Consider the following 24,732-nt stretch of genomic DNA (forward strand, 5'->3'; position numbering starts at 1 on the left):
GAACACACACACACACACACACACACACACACACACACACACACACACACACACACACACACACACACACACACACACACACACACACACACACACACACACACACACAAACAAACACACACACACATCCTGAACACACAAACACACACACACACACACACACACACTGAACACACACACAACCTGAACAAACACAGAAACACACACACATCCTGAACACACACACACACATCCTGAACACACACACACACACACACACTGGATACACACACACACTCAAATTTTCATGAATGAGTGCACACACACACAAACACATTTCTAACGTAACACGAACACGCCACACAGACACACACATTGTCAAAGCAACTCTTAGTAAACTTTGGTGTCCCCAATTTGTGCTTCTGTAGAACTACAGCTGATATTTAATATGACCAAGTAAGTAATGATGGTGGTCTTTGACTTTGACTTCACTTGAATTAAGACTTATTCTTAGTCATATTTCTTCACAGCAGTCAACACTCACATTTTCTAAGTCCAGGTTTCATTGTGTTCTCTCCACCATGTTCCACACTGTAGTGGTAAGCAGAAGAACAGACAGTCATTGAGGGATACACCTGAACTCACACACACACACACACACACTCACACTCACACTCACACTCTCACACACACACACACACACACACACACACACACACACACACACACACACACACACACACACACACACACACACACACACACACACACACACACACACACACACACACACACACACACACACACAGTCAGCATATAACTTAGTCCAAGTGTGTGTGTGTGTGTGTGTGTGTGTGTGTCCAGTGTTTGTGTCCTGTGTGTGTCCTTTTTGTGTATGTGTCCTTTTTGTGTGTGTATTTGTCCAGTGTGAGTGTGTGTGTGGGGCCAGTGTGTGTGTGTGTCCAGTGTGTGTGTGATCGTGTGTCCAGAGTGCGTGTGTGTCCAGTGTGTTTGTGTGTCCAGTGTGCGTCCTTTTTGTGTATGTGTCCAGTGTGTGTGTGTGTGTGTGTCCAGTGTGTGTGTGCGTGTGTCCAGTGTGTGTGTGTCCAGTGTATTTTTGTGTGTGTCCAGTGTGTGTGTGTGTGTGTCCAGTGTGTGTGTGTCCAGTGTGAGTGTGTGTGTGTGTGTGTGTGTGTGTGTCCAGTGTGTGTGTGTCCAGTCTGTGTGTGTGTTTGTCCAGTATGTGTGTGTGTCTAGTGGGTGTATGTATGGATCCAGTGTGTGTGTGTGTGTGTGTGTCCTGTGTGAGTGTGTGTGTTTCCTTTTTGTGTGTGTGTGTGTCCAGTCTGTGTCTATGTATGTCCAGTGTGTTGTTTGTTTGTGTGTGTGTGTCCAGCGTGTGTGTGTGTGTCTACTGTGTTTTTTTCCAGTTTGTGTGTGTGGGTGGGTGAGTGTGTGTGAGTGTGTGTGTGTGTCCAGTGTGTGTGTATGTGTGTGTGTGTCCAGTGCGTGTGTGTGTGTGTGTTTCCAGTGCGTGTTTGTGTGTCCAGTATGTGTGTGTGTGTGTGTGTGTGTGTGTGTGTCCAATGTTTGTGTGTGTGTGTGTGTGTGTGTGCGTGTGTGTGTCCAGTGTGTGTGTGTGTGTGTCCAGCGTGTGTGTGTGTGTCTAGTGTGTTTTTTCCAATATGTGTGTGTGTGTGTGGATCCAGTGTGTTAGTGTGTGTTGGTCCAGTTTGTGTGAGTATGTGTGTTCAGGTTGTGTGTGTGTGTGTGTGTATGTGTCCAGTGTGTGTGTGTGTGTGTGTCCAGTGTGTGTGTGTGTGAATGTGTGCGTGTGTGTATGTGTCCAGTGTGTGTGTGTGTCTCCAGTGTGAGTGTGTGTGTGTATGTGTGTGATCCAGTGTGTGTATGTGTTTGTGTTTTTGTCCAGAGTGTGTGTTTCCAGTGTGTGTGTTTCCAGTGTGTGTGTGTGTGTGTGTCCAGTGTGTGTGTGTGTTAATGTGTGTGTGTGTGTGTGTGTCCAGTGTGTGTGTGTGTCTCCAGTGTGAGTGTGTGTGTGTGTGTGATCCAGTGTGTGTTTGTGTGTGTGTGTTTTTGTCCTGAGTGTTTGTTTCCAGTGTGAGTGTGCGTGTGTGTGTGTGTGTCCAGTGTGAGTGTGTGTATGTGTCCTTTGTGAGTTTGTGTGTGTTTGTGTGTGTGTGTTTGTCCAGTGTGTGTGTTTCCAGTGTGTGTGTGTGTGTGTGTCCAGTGTGTGTGTATGTCCAGTGTGTTTGTGTTTTCAGTGTGTGTGTGTCCAGTGTGTGTGTGTGTCCAGTGTGTGTATGTCAAGTGTGTGTGTTTGTGTGTGTCCAGTGTGTGTGTGTGTGTGTGTGTGTGTGTGTGTTTGTGTCCAGTGTGTGTGTGTGTCAAGGATGTGTGTGTGTGTGTGTCCAGCGTGTGTGTGTGTGTCCAGTGTTTTTTTTTCTCCTGTTTTCCAGTGTGTGTGTGTGTGTGTGTGTGTGTCCAGTGTGTGTGTGTGTCCATTGTGTGTGTGTGTGTGTCCAGTTTGAGTGTGTGTGTGTGTGTGTCCAGTGTGAGTGTGTGTGTGTGTGTGTGTCCAGTATGTTTGTGTTTCCGGGGTGTGTGTGTGTGTGTGTGTGTTTGTCCAGTGTGAATGTGTGTGTGTGTGTCCGTGTGAGTGTGAGTGTGTGTGTGTGTGTCCAGTTTGTGTACAGTGTGTGTTTGTGTTCAGTGTGTGTGTCCAGTGTTTGTGTGTGTGTGTGTGTGTGTGCCCATTGTGTGTGTCCAGTGTGTGTGTGTTTCCAGTATGTGTGTGTGTGTACAGTGTGTGTGTGTGTGTGTGTGTGTGTGTGTGTGTGTGTGTGTGTGTGTGTGTGTGTGTGTGTGTGTGTGTGTGTGTGTGTGTGTGTGTGTGTGTGTGTGTGTGTGTCCAGTGTGAGTGTGTGTGTGTCCGTGTGAGTTTGTGTGTGTGTGTTTCCAGTTTGTGTGTGTGTGTGCCCAGTGTGTCTGTCCAGTGTGTATGTGTTTCCTTTGTGTGTGTGTGTGGGGCCACTGTGTGTGTATGTGTGTGTGTTTGTGTGTGTCCAGTATGTGTGTGTGTGTGTGTGTTTGTCCAGTGTGTGTGTGATTCCAGTCTGTGTGTGTCCAGTGTATGTGTGTGTGTGATACACTGATACACGTGCACACATACACACAGGACACACACATACACACACACACACAGTCTTTATATAACATATTCCAGTGGTGGTCAGAATGTTTGTCTTAACTAGCCTGATAACTCCAACATGTCTGATATGAACATTGACATAAACCCTCTGCATACTTGAGTTTCTCCAGTCTGCAGTGTGGATCCTCCAGTCCAGCAGAGAGCAGTCTGACTCCTGAGTCTCCTGGGTGATTGTAGCTCAGGTCCAGCTCTCTCAGGTGTGAGGGGTTTGACTTCAGAGCTGAGACCAGAGAAGCACAGCCTTCCTCTGTGACTAGACAGCCTGACAGCCTGCAAAGAGTCAAATCATATTAAAACCACACTGCTATTATTTGGTGGTGAAAACAGTGGCAGTATATTTTTTTCAACATTTTCAGATACACCAGTGTCCTGAAACCTGCCATATCTATTCATAAATGAATGTTTCATTATTAGAAATGACACGTTATTAAATTATTGATTGTAGAGAGAAAAATATGAAGTAAAAATATTTGAATAGACTGACCAGAGCAGTTTAAAAAGCAGTATCAGTTAAAAGACAGACAGTGAGGTATCAGATTTAGATTGTATTGAGTATACAGTCCACACCATATCTAGTTTGACAGTGAAGATTACATTTTAAATGTGGCTCTATACTCCAGCATTATGGATTTGAGATCAAATGTTTCATATGAGGTGACAGTATATAATGTCACCGTTTATTTGAGGGTATTTCATACATATCTGTTTCACCATTTAGAAATGAAAGCACTTTATGTATCTAGTCCCGCCATTTGAAGAAGTCATACGTATTCTGACCATTTCACTTTTAGTGTATTAAAGTTGTCAAAATTTGAGTATTTGGTTGTGAACTCATTGGTTGCATTTGCAGTTTGTTTTGGTTGTGTTTTGGGTTATGTTTTGCCCGACAGTAACTGAATGGTGGATGATGACTGGAGTAATTTTCTGTCTAAGTGAGTAGATAACATGTTTCTAAACACTACTAAATTAATCCTGATGATGACATGATTAAGACAAATCATGAATGAATCATGAATAATAATGAGTGAGAAAGTTACAGAGGCTACAACAAAACATGCTAACCTCTCACCAATAACAGAGGGGGTATGATCCTTGTTCCTCTGTAACTTTCTCATTCATCATCATTTACGATTCATTCTTGATTATTCATAATCATGGTAGCATCCACATGAATGTAGAAGTGTTCAGAAACATATTCTATTCTTACTGACAATACAAGTAAAGTGACTCCAAAATGACAGGACATTATTCACCATTCAGTTTCTATTACGAAAAACATCATCCAAAACACAACCAAGACAAACTGCAAATGCATTCAACAAGTTTGTAGAATCACAAGCTTGATGTAATCACTGCAGGTAAGGAATATGGGACCAAATACTAAACTTTGGACTACTTTAATACAATATAAGTCAATATGTCCAAATTATTACGACTTTTTCAAATGGGAGAACTAGACACATAAAGTGCTTTCATTTCTAAACAGTAAAACATATATGTATGAAAATATCCTCAAATAAAAGGTGACATTCTGTACTGTTGCCTAATATGAAACATTATATCTCAAATCCAAAATGCTGGAGCATAGCACCAAATTTAAAACTGTAAACTTCACTGTCCAAACACATATGGTGTGGACTATGTGTGCCTGGTAAACACATGTGGATCTGGTGAACAGTTATCACTTGTTGACCAACTACAGGAATACTGACCTCAGAGTCTCCAGTTTACAGTGGGGATTCCCCAGTCCAGCAGAGAGCAGCTTCACTCCTGAATCCTTCAGGTCATTGTTACTCAGATCCAGCTCTCTCAGGTGTGAGGGGTTTGACTTCAGAGCTGAGACCAGAGAAGCACAGCCTTTCTCTGTGACTCCACAGCCTGACAGCCTGCAAAGAGATCATCATGATTTCACAAACACACTGTTAATTTAACACCAGTAGTGTAGAAGGACAATGGCAGATGCATTTGGTTTATTCTCTTAAACAACATATAGATTCATCTTCCGTCTCCTAGAATTGTATGGTCATATTGTTATACTAATATGAACATCAATGCATTGATTCAATATGTTTTTCAATAATACATTTATTTCTCTAAACTGAATATTTCTTCCTGATGATTAGTCCTTAAATGTCATTTTATGTACTCACAGAGCAGCTCTGGAGGCTTTGACCACTGGCAGCAGCCTCAGAAGACCTTCCTCTGATCTGGAGTATTTCTTCAGGTCAAACACATCCAGCTCCTCTTCTGAAGTCAGCAACACAAAGACCAGAGCTGACCACTGTGCAGGTGACAGTTCTTCTTTTGAGAGACTTCCTGATCTCAGGTAATTTTGAATCTCCTCCACTAGAGAATGGTCATTCAGTTCATTCAGACAGTGGAACAGATTGATGCACCTCTCTGGAGAGGGATTCTCCCTGATCTTCTCCTTGATGTACTTGACTGTTTCTTCATGGCTCTGTGAGCTGCTTCTTGTCTTTGTCAGTAGACCTCGTAAGTACTTCTGATTGGACTCCAGTGAGAGGCCCAGAAGGAAGCGGAGGAACAGGTCCAGGTTTCCCGTCTCACTTTGTAAGGCTTTATCCACAGCACTCTTGTAGAAAGTAACTTCAGGCTTGTCTCTGAACAGTGCAAAAAAGTTCCTGGTTGATTGCGGTTTGGCCATTAGATTCTCATTGTTGTTGATGAATGAGAGGAACACATATACAGCAGCCAGAAACTCCTGAATGCTCAGATGCACGAAGCAGTACACCTTTTCCTGGTACAGCCCACATTCCTCTTTAAAGAGCTGTGTGCACAATCCTGAGTACACTGAGGCTTCATTGACATCAATGCCAGCCTCTTTCAGGTCTTTTTCATAGAAAATCAGATTGCCATTCACAAGCTGTTGAAAAGCCAGTTTTCCCAGTGACAGAATGCTCTCTTTATTCCAGTGTGGACCTGTCTCTTCTTTCCCAAGATACTTTTCATTCTTCTGTTTGGTATGAAACACCACAAGGTGTATGAACATCTCAGTCAGAGTCTTGGGCATCTCTTCTCTCTTATGTTTCAGCATGTGTTCAAGGACGATTGCAGAAATCCAACAGAAGACTGGAATGTGGCACATGATGTGGAGGCTCCTTGATGTCTTTATGTGTGAGATGATTCTGTTGGCCAGGTCCTCATCACTGAATCTCTTCCTGAAGTACTCCTCCTTTTGTGGGTCATTGAACCCTCGTACCTCTGTCACCTGGTCAACACACCCTGAAGGGATCTTATTGGCTGCTGCAGGTCGGGTAGTTATCCAGAGGAGAGCAGAGGGAAGCAGATTTCCCTTGATGAGATTTGTCAGCAGAACATCCACTGAGGTTGACTCTGTGACGTCAAAACAAATCTTGTTCTTCTGGAAGTCTAGGGGCAGTCGGCACTCATCCAGACCATCAAAGATGAACAGAACTTTGTACTTGTCGTAGTTGGAGATTCTTGATTGTTTGGTTTCCATTGAGAAGTGACTGAGAAGTTCAATGAAAGTGTGTTTTTCCTTTTTCATCAAATTCAGCTCCCGAAAAGGGAATGAAAAAACAAATTGGACATCCTGATTTGCTTTTCCTTCAGCCCAGTCCAGAATGAACTTCTGCACAGAGACTGTTTTTCCAATGCCAGCGACTCCCTTTGTCAGCACAGTTCTGATAAGTTTGTCTTGTCCAGTTAAGGGTTTGAAGATGTCGTTACATTTGACTGCAGTCTCTGGTCTTGCTTGTTTCCTGGTTGTTGTCTCAATCTGTCTCAGCTCATGTTCATTATTGACCTTTCCTGTTCCACCCTCTGTGATGTAGAGCTCTGTGTAGATCTTATTGAGAAGTGTTGGGTTTCCTTGTTTAGCGATCCCCTCAAATACACATTGAAACTTCTTCTTTAGATTAGATTTGAGTTCACGTTGGCAAATCACAGCAAGCTCATCTGAATGAAGAAATAACACAGATGATATTAATATTACGTCTCATTTAATGCCGACAGTTTTGTAAAACTGTGTTATAAAGTTTAAATTATAATAATTTATTCTCTTAACTGTCTGTATAAATGTGTAAATGTTTTAATAATGCATTCCACACTGGTGTGACTGATTATATTATTATTGGTATTACTGATGGTATCATTAATGTTGTCGATCTCTCTCTCTCTCTCCTCTTCTCTCTGTCTAAATTAATCAACACAACACATCCCTGCTGCTACTTGATGAGGTCACTAGGTGTTGTGTTAAGGCTGCTACAATATCATTGAGTTAAACAGCTACTTTAGCTGTACTTTAGCTACAGCTTTTAAATGTTCTAAAACAGCATTCAACATGAGGCAGACAGCTCTTACTTTTATCCAGTGTGTCAGCAAGCTCCTTCTGGTTCATTTTCCTCAGGACGTGCAGTGTGATCTTCAGAGCCCCCTCTCTGGCACTGCTCTCCTGCTTCTCATCTTCAGTATCCACCACTTTCTTATCCTGCTTCTGACTCTCAAAGCCTTCTGGGAGTTCTGGACTAAGAATCCTCTTGAACATCTTCAGCTCGTTCTTCACAAATGTTATAATATTCTCTTCAAGCAACTGAAATAAATCAAGTAAATAAGTTAAGCAAGAGACTAAATGCTTTCTCATTAACACATTAATGAATGATTGACAGGTCAACTTTACTTGAGGTAAACAAAAACAAATGTACATAACATGACCACATACACTGAATATGGAGGCCAGGTCTGTTTGATGACTCTGGGAAGACTGACCACTGAGAATCTCTGACTCTGATCTCTCCTGGTGGTTTCTGTGGACAAAACATGAGATTACATCTCCTCATCCAGGGAGTGCACACACACACACACACACACACACACACACACACACACACACACACACACACACACACACACACACACACACACACACACACACACACACACACACACACACACACACACACACACACACACACACACACACACACACACACACACTCAAAGGGAATGTTGTGTTAGTTTAATATTGTTTCAGGACTATGAAAATGGAAAAAAGGATTAGCCTATGGATTATGAAAACAACCAAAATAAATGGGAAAATGGGAGAGGAGAAATGACTAGAGACAGTGTTGTTTAACTCACTGACCATGACCCATGAGTTCTTCTTACCTTTGTTCAGTAGAAAAGTCTCCCTCTCTAAAGGTCATAGGTAGATCCATAGACCAGTCACTCTTCATGGACACACAGCTGGGTACAGGGGAGGCTGGTCTCTCCTGCTTGATTGGGCTTCAACACAAAAGAGACAAACATTACGTCTCCCATCTACTCTGAGCTCAGATGGGGAAACATAACAAGAGTTTCATTCTAAAACGCTATATATCCATATTCAGAAATGTTCGTAAATTAGCTTCTATTGTTTAAAGAAATTATCATATAAATGGTTGTGTTTTCTCACTAGCTAATCATGGCATGGTGTTGTTCAATGACAGACATGTGTTTGTTTAAAATCTATCACTTAATGGCTTCATTTCAGAGAGACAAATGTTTTTTTGCATTTTCTGTTTGGGGTTTTAGACTGGGTTTCTATATAAGCACTTTGTGACAACTGCTGATGTAAAAAATGTATTCTGGGAATGCATATGAAGCAGACCAGGCCAGGGATTGGGGTTTGAGATGTCAATGAGAGATAAAAATGACTTCCTTAGTTGTTCATTTAGAAAATGTTCTGTCTTAAGTAGTTTAACAAACTGACACATTTTCATGTTAGTCAAAAACAACTTTATATCGAAGGAGTGCCTTTGATTTGACGGCCTGCACATGTGCAGTTCAGCACAAGACGACCATTAGACCCAATCAATTAACATTAATTGAGTCACCTCTGGTCGAGAAAAATTTATTTTCCAAGTACATTCATTGTCAGATTTCATCAACCAGCAGCGAGCACTCTGCCTTCTCGAACAAGTAGCCAACTCAGCCCCGATAAAAAGCTTGTGCCGTCAGCGGCAGCGAGTACTCTGCCTTCTAGCGCAAGCGTGGGGAATGTTGAGGTACATTTGCATGATTTAATTTATTGGCGGGCTGGAAGATGCACTCTTGTCTTATCTATTCCGAGGTTGTTTACTCCCAATATCAGATATTAAGATCATTTTTTATAATACATGAATACTAGGGTTGAGGTTAAAGCATCTGACTAGTGATTATTTACCCGGGGTTCAACACCTGCTATAGTCACTATTTAATTGCTCTTCCAAAAGCATCACAGGCCTAATACGAGATATAGCTAACTAAAGTAATGAGTGACCATCTTAGAAAATCATGGGACATATAGTATTTGGTTGCATGCTATTTTATGTCAATCATATTGCTGCTTGTAGCCTATAACTGATGCTTCGTGGTCATATGCTTCCATCTATTGGAAATATTTAGCAATTAAAAGTGATTAATTCAAGTACAGACATTGGTGAGGCAGCTGAGAATAAAGTGTATTTTTCTTGTTAATTCCTTAGATCAGTCTCAAACCTGCCCCACCTATCCCACGCCAATTGCTGGACTTTCACATAGAGGTGACTAGGTCACCCAGTTCAAACCACATTTGAAAAATGTGTCTTGTTTATCAAGCGTTCTGCCTTGCAATAGTAAATATCATAAAATAACTAATAACAACAAAAAAAGCTAAATGCGTAAACAGGTTTTGATTAACAAAATTATCAAAATGCTATTTAATACTATAATTGTATTTACTAAGATAATATCATTACTAAAATAGTTTCTAAAAGTGTTCTAGGCTACCCTACCCTTAAGGCTGAAAAAGGTAATACGTAGGGTAAGTGTTTCTGTATAGCACTTTGTGACATCTGCTGGTGTAAAAAGGGCTTTATCAATACATTTGATTGATTGTTAGTTTTAGGGTTTTTATGGCAAAAAACAGTATTGGTTTATAGCTCTCTTGCTCCTCCCTGTGGCTGTCTGTGGTTACTACATAACTCATTCATGACACTTGCTAGGCTCATAATCTGAGGTAGCAACTGCATCAGATCTACAAATCAATGAGCTAGACCACCCGATTAGACAATAATCACCCCATTATACCCATTTGGTTTGCAACTCTGTGAACCTTTGCAGCATTCGCTCAATTTGATACCTACTAATAAAGATTTCGATGCATATCAAATTACCATTTAGAAACAACAAATCAAAGATGTTGTTTTATTTCTTAATAAAAAAATGTATTCTGGCTGTTTAAATCGGCCACCTCTCGAAAAAGAGGACAGGGACATGCGTTTTGTTCAGGTTGTACACTTTTTTCTGAAAACATGGTTAACCATGACCAGAAAATGTTTAACGTTTCATGGCTTTTCGCCAGCCATCGCTAGCGCTATGGGTTACCACAAGGTGTACACAGGTGAACTGTGAGCCATAAGTAGCCATAACCTTGTTAATAGTAAATTACCTGAGGTAAACCTACAGGGTTAATGCTCACCAAGTAGCCGTGACCTTGTTAATAATCAGTTACCTGAGGTAAACCTACAGGGTTAACGCTCACCAAGTAGCCGTAACCTTGTTAATAATAAGTTACCTGAGGTAAACCTACAGGGTTAATGCTCACCAAGTAGCCGTGACCTTGTTAAGAATAAGTTACCTGAGGTAAACCTACAGGGTTAACGCTCACCAAGTAGCCGTAACCTTGTTAATAATAAGTTACCTGAGGTAAACCTACAGGGTTAATGCTCACTAAGTAGCTGTAACCTTGTTAATAATAAGTTACCTGAGGTAAACCTACAGGGTTAACGCTCACCAAGTAGCCGTAACCTTGTTAATAATAAGTTACCTGAGGTAAACCTACAGGGTTAACGCAGGCAGGTCTCATTGATAACAATAGTGAAGCTGGCATTGTGACACAGAACAATGGACTGGGAATATAACGTTCTGAAAGCGAGTCGGTGCCATGGAGCTCAACAGAACTAATAGGAGCTGGTAGGGTGAAAAATGACCTAAAATAAGGCCTGTTTTTTTATCAGAAATAAACGTTGAAAATAATGTAACTTGAGGCGCCCGAAAATTATATTCAAAAGTTCAGTCCTTGGACACAGAGGGGTTAAACACATTTACATTACATTTTAGTCATTTAGCAGACGCTCTTATCCAGAGCGACTTACAGTTAGTGCATACATTATTTTTTCATACTGGTCCCCCGTGGGAATCGAAGCCACAACCCTGGCGTTGCAAATGCCATGCTCTACCAACTGAGCTACATCCCTGCCGGCCATTCCCTCCCCTACCCTGGACGACGCTGGGCCAATTGTGCACCGCCCCATGGGTCTCCCGGTCACGGCCAGCTACGACAGAGCCTGGATTCACAGCTAGCCCTGCGATGCAGTGCCTTAGACCACGTAACACGTAAAGTTACCGTCCATCTAGTGAAGAGAGGAGCGTAGGCCAGCATCCGTCAACGAGAGAGGGAGAAGCCCTCCACGGGATTTAACAGGTGGAAGAAACAACCAGGGAGTCCACAAGAAATGCAGGCAGCCGGTGATGATGTAGTGGTAGCTAGGATAACTAGGATGCTGCTGGTAGAGTAGCTAGCTTAGCTAGCTGTACCGACTAGCTTGGCTAGCTAGCAGGTCGTTCGTCTGTCACTCTAGGATGAAGACGAATCCGGTGAACCACACAATTAAACAAGAATAGCGAGTGAAAAGGATCTGGCTACACTCATACTGTCCCTGACCATTACGCAAAAAAGCTAATTGAACAATAAACTTCGGCGTCTCAACACTGTAACAAACTCTGTCGTTATTCCCCAACATCACCTCAGCCCACTCTGCGCGTAACTGGACAATATGCTTGGCGCCAAACCGTACGTGGACGCGGGCAGCTCTGTACGGGGACGCGGGCAGTTCTGGACGTGGACGCGGACAGTTCCAGAACGCGGACATGAGCAGAGCAACACAATACATTTACATTTACATTTTAATCACTTAGCAGACGCTCTTATCCAGAGCGACTTACAGTTAGTGAGTGCATACATAACCCAGTCTTTACACTGGCTTACATTAGTAATATTCATTTATTTATTTTTATATGTAAAACAAACATTCAAAGTTTTTTTATAACAATATTTTGAGATCTGGGCCCTTATCCACAAAGTGTCTCAGAGTAGAACATTGGTCGTATAAGTGCTGAGAATAAAGACATTTTACACTCATGGGTATAAATTAAAGCTATGCATGATGCCTCTAGTCCCACCTAGTCGGCAGATATTTAGGACACCTCATGAGCTGTCCTAACCAGTTAAGTATTAACAGCATGTGTCTTGATAATACTATAGAATAATGCAGTGAGTCAGTGGTTCCTGCGGCACATGTAATTGCTTTGGAGTAGTTAAAAATAATATTTTTATATTTCTATATGATCAATCCATAAATAATATAGACCTAAATGCAACTGTATGTCTTGTGCTTTTGGCAATGATTTCTGTATAATAATTATGTATAAGTGATACCATTAATGTCTGCATAGCATGTTGTCTTCATTTTGGCATATTAACTCATGCTTATTTCTGAAGAGTAACTCAGGTTTTCGCCCAGCGGCTAAGGAGTTGGAGCTGTGGCAGGAGTTGGACCTATGGCAGAAAGGTGGCTGGTTCGAATCCCGGGCCGGGCGCTGGAAAAAACGGGCGGGTTTGATCTGACCACTGGAAGGCTGCTGGGTTCACATCCTCAAAACAATCACCTTTCGTTGATCAGAACTCTAGAGGTTCTTCTTCACTTAACCCAAAAATATATATAACTTTTAGTGGTTCCATATATTAAGGAAGTGATAGAAGCCTTTTTGGTTCTATAAGGAACCTTATTTTCTAAGTGTATAATAAACACGTTTTTCTTTTGATTATTTAATTACCTACATCATGTTATTTCAAGTTATCCCTTTGGAGCACAACATCACGTTGTTAAAAAATAATCCTAAATTGGCCATGGCTATAAATTGGGAAATTGAAGGCATCTAGGGCGAAATATGTGTTCGATGAAAATGAACATTGTATGCAACGTAGTAGGCAACATTATTGGCAAGGGACCCTGATGCCTACGATGCCAAAGCTATTTAGAGTTGTTAAACGGGTGTGAAGAGTGTGTTGGTATAACGGTAATATTGTCAAAATTCCGCTTGTAACAACTATCAGAATTGGTTAAAGAAATATGCATTCCATTATATTAGGCAATAATGAAGAGTAGGCAAAGTGTTCGTGTCGTGAAAATTTGATCAAATGTCTTCCATTGCAACAAGTCCAGTCAGGGTGCTGCAGAACCCCTGCAGTACCTCCGCTGACCCCGGATTGAGAACTCCTGATTTAGCAGATACTCTAATCTAGAGTGATTTACAGTAAGTGCATTCATCTTAAGATAGCTATTTATTTTGTAAATAAACGTAATAAATTCTTCAGAAAATTGTCATCTCACCTCTTAGCTTTGGTGTCATGTTCCCCAGAGAGACGCATTTTAGAGGCAGGGCCCCCCTCCTCTCTCTCCCCAGAGAGACTCATTTTAGAGGCAGGGACCCCCTCCTCTCTCTCCCCAGAGAGACTCATTTTAGACCACTGACCCCTAAACAGAGATGCAGCATGTTGGTTGTGGTTAACACAGTGACAACTCAGTCTAGAATGTCAATTGTTCTCTTTTACTCATGATCTCTTAGAAATAAAACATTTACTAACAGACATATCCAAACAGTCGGGTGATTTAATTTAATCACATGAACATTGTTACATTCCTCAACAATAAATAAAACATTGTCTCTCAAACAGAAGAAGGAACTAACAAAGAGTCATTAACAACAACCAAAACGAAACAGGTGGTTTTAGGAGGGGTTCTGAAAGACACTCATGGGGGTGTCCACTAGTGGTGGGAAACAGAGGCTTTCTGAACGCTTTGGGGCTTTCACCATATTGTGCCGAAAATGCCATTGATGGATTTGAGTGCTAATAAACAACATTTAGTTAGAATGTGGGGTTCGCTTTTTGCCTCCAGGTTCACTATGTTTTCAAAAACGATGCATCTGTGGTATTATTTAGGATACTAAAGACAGAAGATTATCATAGGCTACACTAAATAAAACACATTATTTAAACAACAATGGTAAATCCCAATCCCCGTCCCTAGCTGCTGAGCTACCATTCAGGGGCTACAAACTGGAAGACATCAAACTAAATGTATAAATAAGGTGTCCAGTAGAGGTCAGTGTTTGAAAGAGACTTTGCATCTAAAAAAAAAAGCACTAGCACCAGGGAGAAATCAGTGAGATCTCTCGCATTTTGTGAGGCCGGTTGGACGTACTGCCAAATTCTCTAAAACGACGTTGGAGGCAGCTTATGGTAGAGAAATGAACATTCAATTATCTGTCAACAGCTCTGGTGGACATTCCTGCAGTCAGCATGCCAATGGCACGCTCCCTCAAAACCTGAGACATCTGTGGCATTGTGTTGTGTGACAAAACTGCACATTTTCCAGTGGCCTTTTATTGTCCCCAGCACCAGGTGTACCTGTGTAATGATCATGCTGTTTAATCAGCTTCTTGATATTCCACCCCTATCAGGTGGAAGGATTATCTTGGCAATGGAGAAATGCTCACTAACAGGGATGTTAACACATTTGTGCACAAAATTGGAGAGAAATAAGCTTTTTGTGCGAATGGAACATTTCTGGAATCTTTACATGTTGCGTTTATATTTTTGTTCAGTATAGATACAAACACAAAGCTTCCAGCAGAGGTCAGTGCTCTTCTGAGACCTGTCATGGAAGTGTGATATCCGAAGCTTCGACCGTCATCATCACGTAGTATTGTTACTTTGATACAAGCATTGATACGTTGTGTCGAATCAGTAGTGCTTTTAAAACTGCAACGTCGCATCGGAGCTCCGGTATTAATCGTCCAATCCCTAGTGTCCACTGAATGTTGACTAGCAACAAGAAAGTGGTACCTAAAAGACTCCCACCATGAGTGCCCATTGAAGTGGCTCCAGACGAGGACATCTGAAATAAAAACCCTCCAATTTACAATATGGAGTAAAAAAACTAATGGAGCAAACCAAACCAAACCAGACCAAACCAGACCAAACCAGACCACACCAAACCAGACCAAACCAGATCAAACCAGACCAAACCAGACCAAACCAAACCACATCACACCAGACCACACCAAACCAGACCAAACCAAACCACACCAAACCAAACCACAACAGACCAAACCAGACCAAATCAGACCAGACCAAACCAGACCAAACCACACCAGACCAAACCAAACCAGACCAGACCAAACCAAACCAGACCAAACCAGGCCAAACCAGACCAAACCAGACCAAACCAGACCAAACCAGACCACACCAAACCAGACCAAACCAGACCAAACCAAACCAAACCAAACCAAACCAGACCAATCCAGACCAAACCAGACCAAACCAAACCAGACCAAACCAGACCAAACCAGACCAGACCACACCAAACCAGACCAAACCAGACCAAACCAGACCAAACCAAACCAAACCAAACCAAACCCTGGGAGATACAAGACAGAAATACTTTGTTCATCAACTTAAAGAAGCAGAGCTACAAAGAGGTGCCAGTCTTCTAACATCTCTAAGGCCAGCCAGAACACTGGGCCAGCTGCTCTTCAATATCACATAACAGATGGAACCCTTCTGACTAAAGAGATGACAAGCCAGCACAGGCATAAGCATACTGTCTACTGAGGTGGCGCCAAGAGGTGCGGCCAACGTGCTAACGTCCAACCTCAAAATATAAATGGAAATACCAAAGCCTGTAACAACATGTAGTCGTGACTGATATCTTTCACCTCATCTTCCTGTTACTGTTTGTTTAGGTAGTTATAGACAGTGCAGCAACACAAGGCCACATTCCTCTCAGCCCTTCCACTCTCTCACGCTAATGTGTATTTATTAAAAGTAGACTATTTCTTTCAATCTGTTATTTTCTAAACGTATCTGAGAATGTAGACAGAAGGGCTAAAACGGGCATGATTGATCTGAGGGGAAATCATTGATACATTCAGAAAGTATTTTTGCAAAAAGTAGGAGATTTATATTATGTAAAGTAGGCTAGGTTATAATATATAATAGTGGTTTGTTAGTGATATGCAGATGGAGGTCTATACCTCAGCTATAGCCTACATATCCTAGATGACCAGCCTAAACCTGTTCAGATCAGTTCCCATAACGTTACAGGCCTACCAGTAGCAGGACAGAGCATGTGGCCTAGGCATGAGCAATATGTGTATGTGTTATTTCATAGTTTTGATGTCTTCACTATTATTCTACAATGTAGAAAACAGTAAAAATAAAGAAAAATCCTGGAATGAGTAGGTGTGTCCAAACTTTTGACTGGTACTGTACTTCGGATGTAGCCTACATATCCTAGATTACCAGCCTAAACCTGTTCATATCAGTTCACATAGGCTATCAGTAGCAGGATTGATCACCTACAAATCGGTCCAAATAACAGGGCATGTAGCCTAGGCCAAATATTTTCAAAACATTTCCTAAAGAGACCACCTGGGCCCGGTTTGCCTAAAGCACCTGAAGGCTAAGTTAATCGTTAGAACCTTTGTAGGAGCATTGTTAAATCTCCAAGCTGTTTCCCAAAACCATTGTTTCTTTATTTTTACTATTTTCTACATTGTAGAATCATAGTGAAGACATCAAAACTATGAAATAACACATATGGAATCATGTAGTAACCAAAAAAGTGTTAAACAAATCAAAATATATGTTATATTTGAGTTTCTTTAAATAGCCACACTTTGCGTTGATGACAGCTTTGCACACTCTTGGCATTCTCTCAACCAGCTTCACCTGGAATGCTTTTCCAACAGTCTTGAAGGAGTTCCCACATATGCTGAGCACTTGTTGAGGCCAGGTCATCTGATGCAGCACTCCTTCACTCTTCTTCTTGGTAAAATAGCCCTTACACAGCCTGGAGGTGTGCTGAAAAACCAATGATAGTCCCACTAAGTGCAAACCAGATGGGATGGCGTATCGCTGCAGAATGCAGTGGAAGCCATGCTGGTTAAGTGTGCCTTGAATTCTAAATAAATCACAGACAGTGTCACCAGCAAAGCACCACCACACCATAACACCTCCTCCTCCATGCTTTACGGTGGGAACTACACATGCAGAGATCATCCGTTCACCCACACCGCGTCTCACAAAGAGACAGCGGTTGGAACCAACAATCTCAAATTTGGACTCTAGACCAAAGGACAAATGTTCACCATTGTAATGTCCATTGCTCATGTTTCTTGGCTCAAGCAGGTTTTTTCTTCTTATTGGTGTCCTTTAGTAGTGATTTCTTTACAGCAATTCGACCATGAAGACCTAATTCACACATTCTCCTCTGAACAGTTGATGTTGAGATGTGTCTGTTGCTTGAACTCTGTGAAGCATTTATTTGGGCTGCAATTTCTGAGGCTGGTAACTCTAATGAACGTATCCTGTGCAGCAGAGGTAACTCTGGGTCTTCCATTCCTGGGGCGGTCCTCATGAGAGCCAGCTTCATTATAGCGCTTGATGGTTTTTGCGACTGCACTTGAAGAAGCTCTCAAAGTTCTTGAAATGTTCCGTATTGACTTACCTTCATGACTTAAAATAATGATGGACTGTCATTTATTTTTGCTTTTTTGAGCTGTTCTTGCTATAATATGGACTTGGTCTTTTACCAAATAGGGTTATCTTCTGTATACCTCCCTACCTTGTCACAACACAACAATTGGCTCAAACGCATTAAGAAGGAAAGAAATTCCACAAATTAACTTTTAAGAAGGCACACCTGTTAATTGAAATGCATTCCAGGTGACTACCTCATGAAGCTGGTTGAGAAAATGCCAAGAGTGTGCAAAGCTGTCATCAAGGCAAAGGGTGGCTATTTGAAGAATCTCAAATACAAAATATATTTTTGTTTAACACTTTTTTGGTTACAACATGATTCCATATGTGTTATTTTATAGTTTTAATATCTTCACTATTATTCTACAATGTAAAAATTAGTAAAAATAAAGAAAAACCCTGGAATGAGTAGGTGTGTCCAAACGATGTCGGGAAGATTATGATATCAATAGTGTAGAAAACAGCGGGCAGGGCGGTAAACCCAGGTCGCTGTCGAAAAAAGGCAAACACCCTACGCATCGCAGAAATGGGAATTGTAACCTGACTCACACTGTCCCCTACAAAAGTCTGTGCATCGACTACTCAGACCCCTCACATGTCCGGGCCATAAATTCTGATGGCCTCACAGACACCATACTACTTATGACACCAACGTAGCAAACAGCGGGGCAGGGAAGCGAACCCAGGTTGCATGTGTAAAAGGCAAACAACCTACGCATCGCGCTGTTGGCGCCAATTGGGTTACTTGGTTGGAATTGTGACGTGGCTCATTTAGCGAGGATCGCTACACTATAGTAGAACTATGATAAAATTACATTTATCATATCAAATGTTAAATGTAGAACTATAATATATGAATATATGAATTTGACTTGCCCACATTCAGTTAGCTCCATTTTGTATGATTAAACTGACACGTACCTGTCTCATTAGAAGTCGACTCTTAGGTCTGGGTGTTTGACATCCATTCACTGTACTAAAATTACACCAGACATTACATTTCTCTACCACTTTATAATAATCCCTGGAAAGATTCTCACCTTGTAGCCTGAATTCAAAACCAGAACATGTCAAGTCATTGAGATATTTTCAGTTCTGCTGAAAGAGCACCTTCCTGATCACTAGCACTCTGTGTATTCTAATGGGTGAAGTCTGATCTGGAATGTGAAGCTAACTGAAATGTAGATAAGCTTTGAAAAAACAGTATATCTAGCTTGCATCATAGTACACCCCTCAGGCTACGTTCAGGTTTCAGCATGAGGCAGGCATCAACAGCCGAGTTGTAGGCTACTACCTGGGTCGTATTCATTAGTGTACACCGCAGCCAACAGATTTAAAATGTTGCATAAACAGTTTACTCCAAACGCTGTACAACGTGACCTAAACGGTTTCTGTTGCCAAACGTTTTGCTACGGTGGGCACTAATGAACACACAGTCTTTCCACAATATTTATTTGTCTCTCTTTCACACAAAATACCTTCCTGAGTGAAAAGAGTTAACAGTAGATTAGAAAGAGAAAATGTTGTTGCTTGTTGTGTTTTAAGCCTGTTTTGAGAAGACAAGTCTATAGACCTATGATACAGTACACTCTTAGAAAAAAGAGTTCCAAAAGGGTCCTCTGGCTGTCCCCACAGGAGAACGCTTTTGGGTTCCAGGTAAAACTCTTCTGCCTTCCATGTAGAACCCTCTGTGGAAAGGATTCTTCATGGAACCCAAAAGGGTTCTACCTAGTACCAAAAAGGGTTCTACAAAGGGTTCTCCTATGGGGACAGCCAAAGAACCCTTTTAGTTTCTAGATAGTGTAGGAGCAATCACCCTGGGGCACACAGATGGAAACAGAACGAATTCACCCCACGCATCTAATTTATATCCAAAACATTTTAAGGAGAGTAGGCCTATTATAACACTGTCCACAAAACTTATCATCAACTATAGGAATACACATAACAATATCATCAACTATATTAATACACATAACAATATCATCAACTATATGAATACACATAACAATATCATCAACTATATTAATCAATCAATCAATTTTATTTCATATAGCCCTTCGTACATCAGCTAATATCTCGAAGTGCTGTACAGAAACCCAGCCTAAAACCCCAAACAGCTAGTAATGCAGGTGTAGAAGCACGGTGGCTAGGAAAAACTCCCTAGAAAGGCCAAAACCTAGGAAGAAACCTAGAGAGGAACCAGGCTATGAGGGGTGGCCAGTCCTCTTCTGGCTGTGCCGGGTGGAGATTATAACAGAACCATGCCAAGATGTTCAAAAATGTTCATAAGTGACAAGCATGGTCAAATAATAATCAGGAATAAATCTCAGTTGGCTTTTCATAGCCGATCATTAAGAGTTGAAAACAGCAGGTCTGGGACAGGTAGGGGTTCCATAACCGCAGGCAGAACAGTTGAAACTGGAATAGCAGCAAGGCCAGGCGGACTGGGGACAGCAAGGAGTCACCACGGCCGGTAGTCCCGACGTATGGTCCTAGAGCTCAGGTCTCTCAGTTGGCTTTTCATAGCCGATCATTAAGAGTTGAAAACAGCAGGTCTGGGACAGGTAGGGGTTTCGTAACCGCAGGCAGAACAGTTGAAACTGGAATAGCAGCAAGGCCAGGCGGACTGGGGACAGCAAGGTGTCAACATGCCCTGTAGTCCTGACGTATGGTCCTAGGGCTCAGGTTCTCAGAGAGAAAGAGAGAACGAGAGAATTAGAGAGAGCATACTTAAATTCACACAGGACACTGGATAAGACAGGAGAAGTACTCCAGGTATAACCAACTAACCCCAGCCCCCCGACACATAAACTACTGCAGCATAAATACTGGAGGCTGAGACAGGAGCGGTCCGGAGACACTGTGGCCCCATCCGAAGAAACCCCCGGACAGGGCCAAACAGGAAGGATATAACCCCACCCACTCTGCCAAAGCACAGCCCCCGCACCACTAGAGGGATATCCTCAACCACCAACTTACAATCCTGAGACAAGGCCGAGTATAGCCCACAGAGGTCTCCACCACAGCACAAACCAAGGGGGGGCGCCAACCCAGACAGGAAGATCACGTCAGTAACTCAACCCACTCAAGTGACGCACCCCTCCTAGGGACGGCATGAAAGAGCACCAGCAAGCCAGTGACTCAGCCCCTGTAACAGGGTTAGAGGCAGAGAACCCCAGTGGAGAGAGGGGAACCGGCCTGGCAGAGACAGCAAGGGCTGTTCGTTGCTCCAGAGCCTTTCCGTTCACCTTCACACTCCTGGGCCAGACTACACTCAATCATATGACGTACTGAAGAGATAAGTCTTCAGTAAAGACTTAAAGGTTGAGACCGAGTCTGCGTCTCTCACATGGGTAGGCAGACTGTTCCATAAAAATGGAGATCTATAGGAGAAAGCCCTGCCTCCCGCTGTTTGCTTAGAAATTCTAGGGACAATTAGGAGGCCTGCGTCTTGTGACCGTAGCGTACGTATTGGTATGTACGGCAGGACCAACTCGGAAAGATAGGTAGGAGCAAGCCCATGTAACGCTTTATAGGTTAACAGTAAAACCTTGAAATCAGCCCTTGCCTTAACAGGAAGCCAGTGTAGGGAAGCTAGCACTGGAGTAATATGATCAAATTTCTTGGTTCTAGTCAGGATTCTAGCAGCCGTATTTAGCACTAACTGAAGTTTATTTAGTGCTTTATCCGGGTAGCCGGAAAGTAGAGCATTGCAGTAGTCTAACCTAGAAGTAACAAATGCATGGATTAATTTTTCTGCATCATTTTTGGACAGAAAATTTCTGATTTTTGCAATGTTACGTAGATGGAAAAAAGCTGTCCTTGAAACAGTCTTGATATGTTCGTCAAAAGAGAGATCAGGGTCAAGAGTAACGCCGAGGTCCTTCACTGTTTTATTTGAGACGACTTTACAACCATCAAGATGAATTGTCAGATTTAACAGAAGATCTCTTTGTTTCTTGGGACCTAGAACAAGCATCTCTGTTTTGTCCGAGTTTAAAAGTAGAAAGTTTTCAGCCATCCACTTCCTTATGTCTGAAACACAGGCTTCTAGCGAGGGCAATTTTGGGGCTTCACCATGTTTCATTGAAATGTACAGCTGTGTGTCATCCGCATAGCAGTGAAAGTTAACATTATGTTTTCGAATAACATCCCCAAGAGGTAAAATATATAGTGAAAACAATAGTGGTCCTAAAACGGAACCTTGAGGAACACCGAAATGTACAGTTGATTTGTCGGAGGACAGACCATTCACAGAGACAAACTGATATCTTTCCGACAGGTAAGATCTAAACCAGGCCAGAACTTGTCCGTGTAGACCAATTTGGGTTTCCAGTCTCTCCAAAAGAATGTGGTGATCGATGGTGTCAAAGGCAGCACTAAGGTCTAGTAGCACGAGGACAGATGCAGAGCCTCGGTCTGACGCCATTAAAAGGTCATTTACCACCTTCACAAGTGCAGTCTCAGTGCTATGATGGGGTCTAAAACCAGACTGAAGCATTTCGTATACATTGTTTGTCTTCAGAAAGGCAGTGAGTTGCTGCGCAACAGCTTTTTCTAAAATTTTTGAGAGGAATGGAAGATTCGATATAGGCCGATAGTTTTTTATATTTTCCGGGTCAAGGTTTGGCTTTTTCAAGAGAGGCTTTATCACTGCCACTTTTAGTGAGTTTGGTACACATCCGGTGGATAGAGAGCTGTTTATTATGTTCAACATAGGAGGGCCAAGCACAGGAAGCAGCTCCTTCAGCAGTTTAGTAGGAATAGGATCCAGTATGCAGCTTGAAGGTTTAGAGGCCATGATTATTTTCATCATTGTGTCAAGAGATATAGTACTAAAACACTTAAGTGTCTCTCCCGATCCCAGGCCCTCGCAGAGCTGTGCAGATCCAGGACAGCTAAGCCCTGGAGGAATACGCAGATTCAAAGAGGAGTCCGTAATTTGCTTTCTAATGGTCATGATCTTTTCCTCAAAGAAGTTCATGAATTTATTACTGCTGAAGTGAAAGCCATCCTCTCTTGGGGAATGCTGCTTTTTAGTTAGCTTTGCAACAGTATCAAAAATAAATTTTGGATTGTTCTTATTTTCCTCGATTAAGTTGGAAAAGTACGATGATCGAGCAGCAGTGAGGGCTCTTCGGTACTGCACGGTACTGTCTTTCCAAGCTAGTCGGAAGACTTCCAGTTTGGTGTGGCGCCATTTCCGTTCCAATTTCCTGGAAGCTTGCTTCAAAGCTCGGGTATTTTCTGTATACCAGGGAGCTAGTTTCTTATGACAAATGTTTTTCGTTTTTAGGGGTGCAACTGCATCTAGGGTATTGCGCAAGGTTAAATTGAGTTCCTCAGTTAAGTGGTTAACTGATTTTTGTCCTCTGACGTCCTTGGGTAGGCAGAAGGAGTCTGGAAGGGCATAAAGGAATTTTTGTGTTGTCTGAGAATTTATAGCACGACTTTTGATGCTCCTTGGTTGGGGTCTGAGCAGATTATTTGTTGCGATTGCAAACGTAATAAAATGGTGGTCCGATAGTCCAGGATTTTGTGGAAAAACATTAAGATCTACAACATTTATTCCATGGGACAAAACTAGGTCCAGAGTATGACTGTGGCAGTGAGTAGGTCCAGAGACATGTTGGACAAAACCCACTGAGTCGATGATGGCTCCGAAAGACTTTTGGAGTGGGTCTGTGGACTTCTCCATGTGAATATTAAAATCACCAAAAATTAGAATATGATCTGCTATGACTACAAGGTCTGATAGGAATTCAGGAAACTCAGAGAGGAACGCTGTATATGGCCCAGGAGGCCTGTAAACAGTAGCTATAAAAAGTGATTGAGTAGGCTGCATAGATTTCATGACTAGAAGCTCAAAAGACGAAAACGCCATTTTTTTTGTAAATTGAAATTTGCTGTCGTAAATGTTAGCAACACCTCCGCCTTTGCGGGATGCACGGGGAATATGGTCACTAGTGTAACCAGGAGGTGAGGCCTCATTTAACACAGCAAATTCATCAGGCTTAAGCCATGTTTCAGTCAGGCCAATCACATCAAGATTATGATCAGTGATTAGTTCATTGACTATGACTGCCTTTGAAGTGAGGGATCTAACATTAAGTAACCCTATTTTGAGATGTGAGGTATCACGATCTCTTTCAATAATGGCAGGAATGGAGGAGGTCTTTATCCTAATAAGATTGCTAGGGCGAACACCGCCATGTTTAGTTTTGCCCAACCTAGGTCGAGGCACAGACACAGTCTCAATGGGTATGGCTGAGCTGACTACACTGACTGTGCTATTGGCAGACTCCACTAAGCTGGCAGGTTGGCTAACAGCCTGCTGCCTGGCCTGCACCCTATTTCACTGTGGGGCTAGAGGAGTTAGAGCCCTATCTATGTTGGTAGATAAGATGAGAGCACCCCTCCAGCTAGGATGGAGTCCGTCACTCCTCAGCAGGTCAGGCTTGGTCCTGTTTGTGGGTGAGTCCCAGAAAGAGGGCCAATTATATACAAATTCTATCTTTTGGGAGGGGCAGAAAACAGTTTTCAACCAGCGATTGAGTGCTGAGACTCTGCTGTAGAGCTCGTCACTCCCCCTAACTGGGAGGGGGCCAGAGACAATTACTTGATGCCGACACATCTTTCTAGCTGATTTACACGCTGAAGCTATGTTGCACTTGGTGACCTCTGACTGTTTCATCCTAACATTGTTGGTGCCGACGTGGATAACAATATCTCTATACTCTCCACACTCGCCAGTTTTAGCTTTAGCCAGCACCATCTTTAGATTAGCCTTAACGTCGGTAGCCCTGCCCCCTGGTAAACAGTGTATGATCGCTGGGTGATTCGTTTTAAGTCTAATACTGCGGGTAATGGAGTC

The 24,732-nt window shown here is 42.3% G+C and overlaps 2 protein-coding genes across 2 annotated transcripts in view; both read right to left on the reverse strand.

The window, feature by feature from the left end:
* The window catches only part of LOC311119152 (stonustoxin subunit beta-like), a 2,024-nt gene extending 1,428 nt beyond the window's left edge, over positions 1-596 (reverse strand). Inside the window, exon 1 of the mRNA XM_084193895.1 lies at positions 524-596. Coding sequence (XP_084050021.1) covers positions 524-545 — 22 coding nt within the window. The 5' untranslated portion in view covers positions 546-596. The remainder of the gene's footprint in view (positions 1-523) is intronic.
* Positions 597-4,904: 4,308 nt separating this feature from the next.
* On the reverse strand, positions 4,905-19,090 carry LOC311119148 (NLR family CARD domain-containing protein 3-like; the record flags this gene model as incomplete). Its single annotated transcript, XM_084193892.1, has 7 exons — positions 18,896-19,090; positions 13,642-13,785; positions 8,357-8,473; positions 7,911-7,995; positions 7,553-7,781; positions 5,359-7,147; positions 4,905-5,094 (listed from the first exon to the last, which is right to left on the reverse strand). Exons 2-7 carry the CDS (start codon positions 13,767-13,769, stop codon positions 4,905-4,907), a joined length of 2,538 nt encoding a protein of 845 aa, XP_084050018.1. The 5' UTR covers positions 13,770-13,785; positions 18,896-19,090.
* Between the last annotated feature and the right edge of the window lie 5,642 nt (positions 19,091-24,732).

The sequence above is a fragment of the Coregonus lavaretus genome (assembly GCF_964263955.1).
Source record: "Coregonus lavaretus genome assembly, contig: HAP1_SCAFFOLD_353, whole genome shotgun sequence".
NCBI lineage: Eukaryota > Metazoa > Chordata > Actinopteri > Salmoniformes > Salmonidae > Coregonus > Coregonus lavaretus.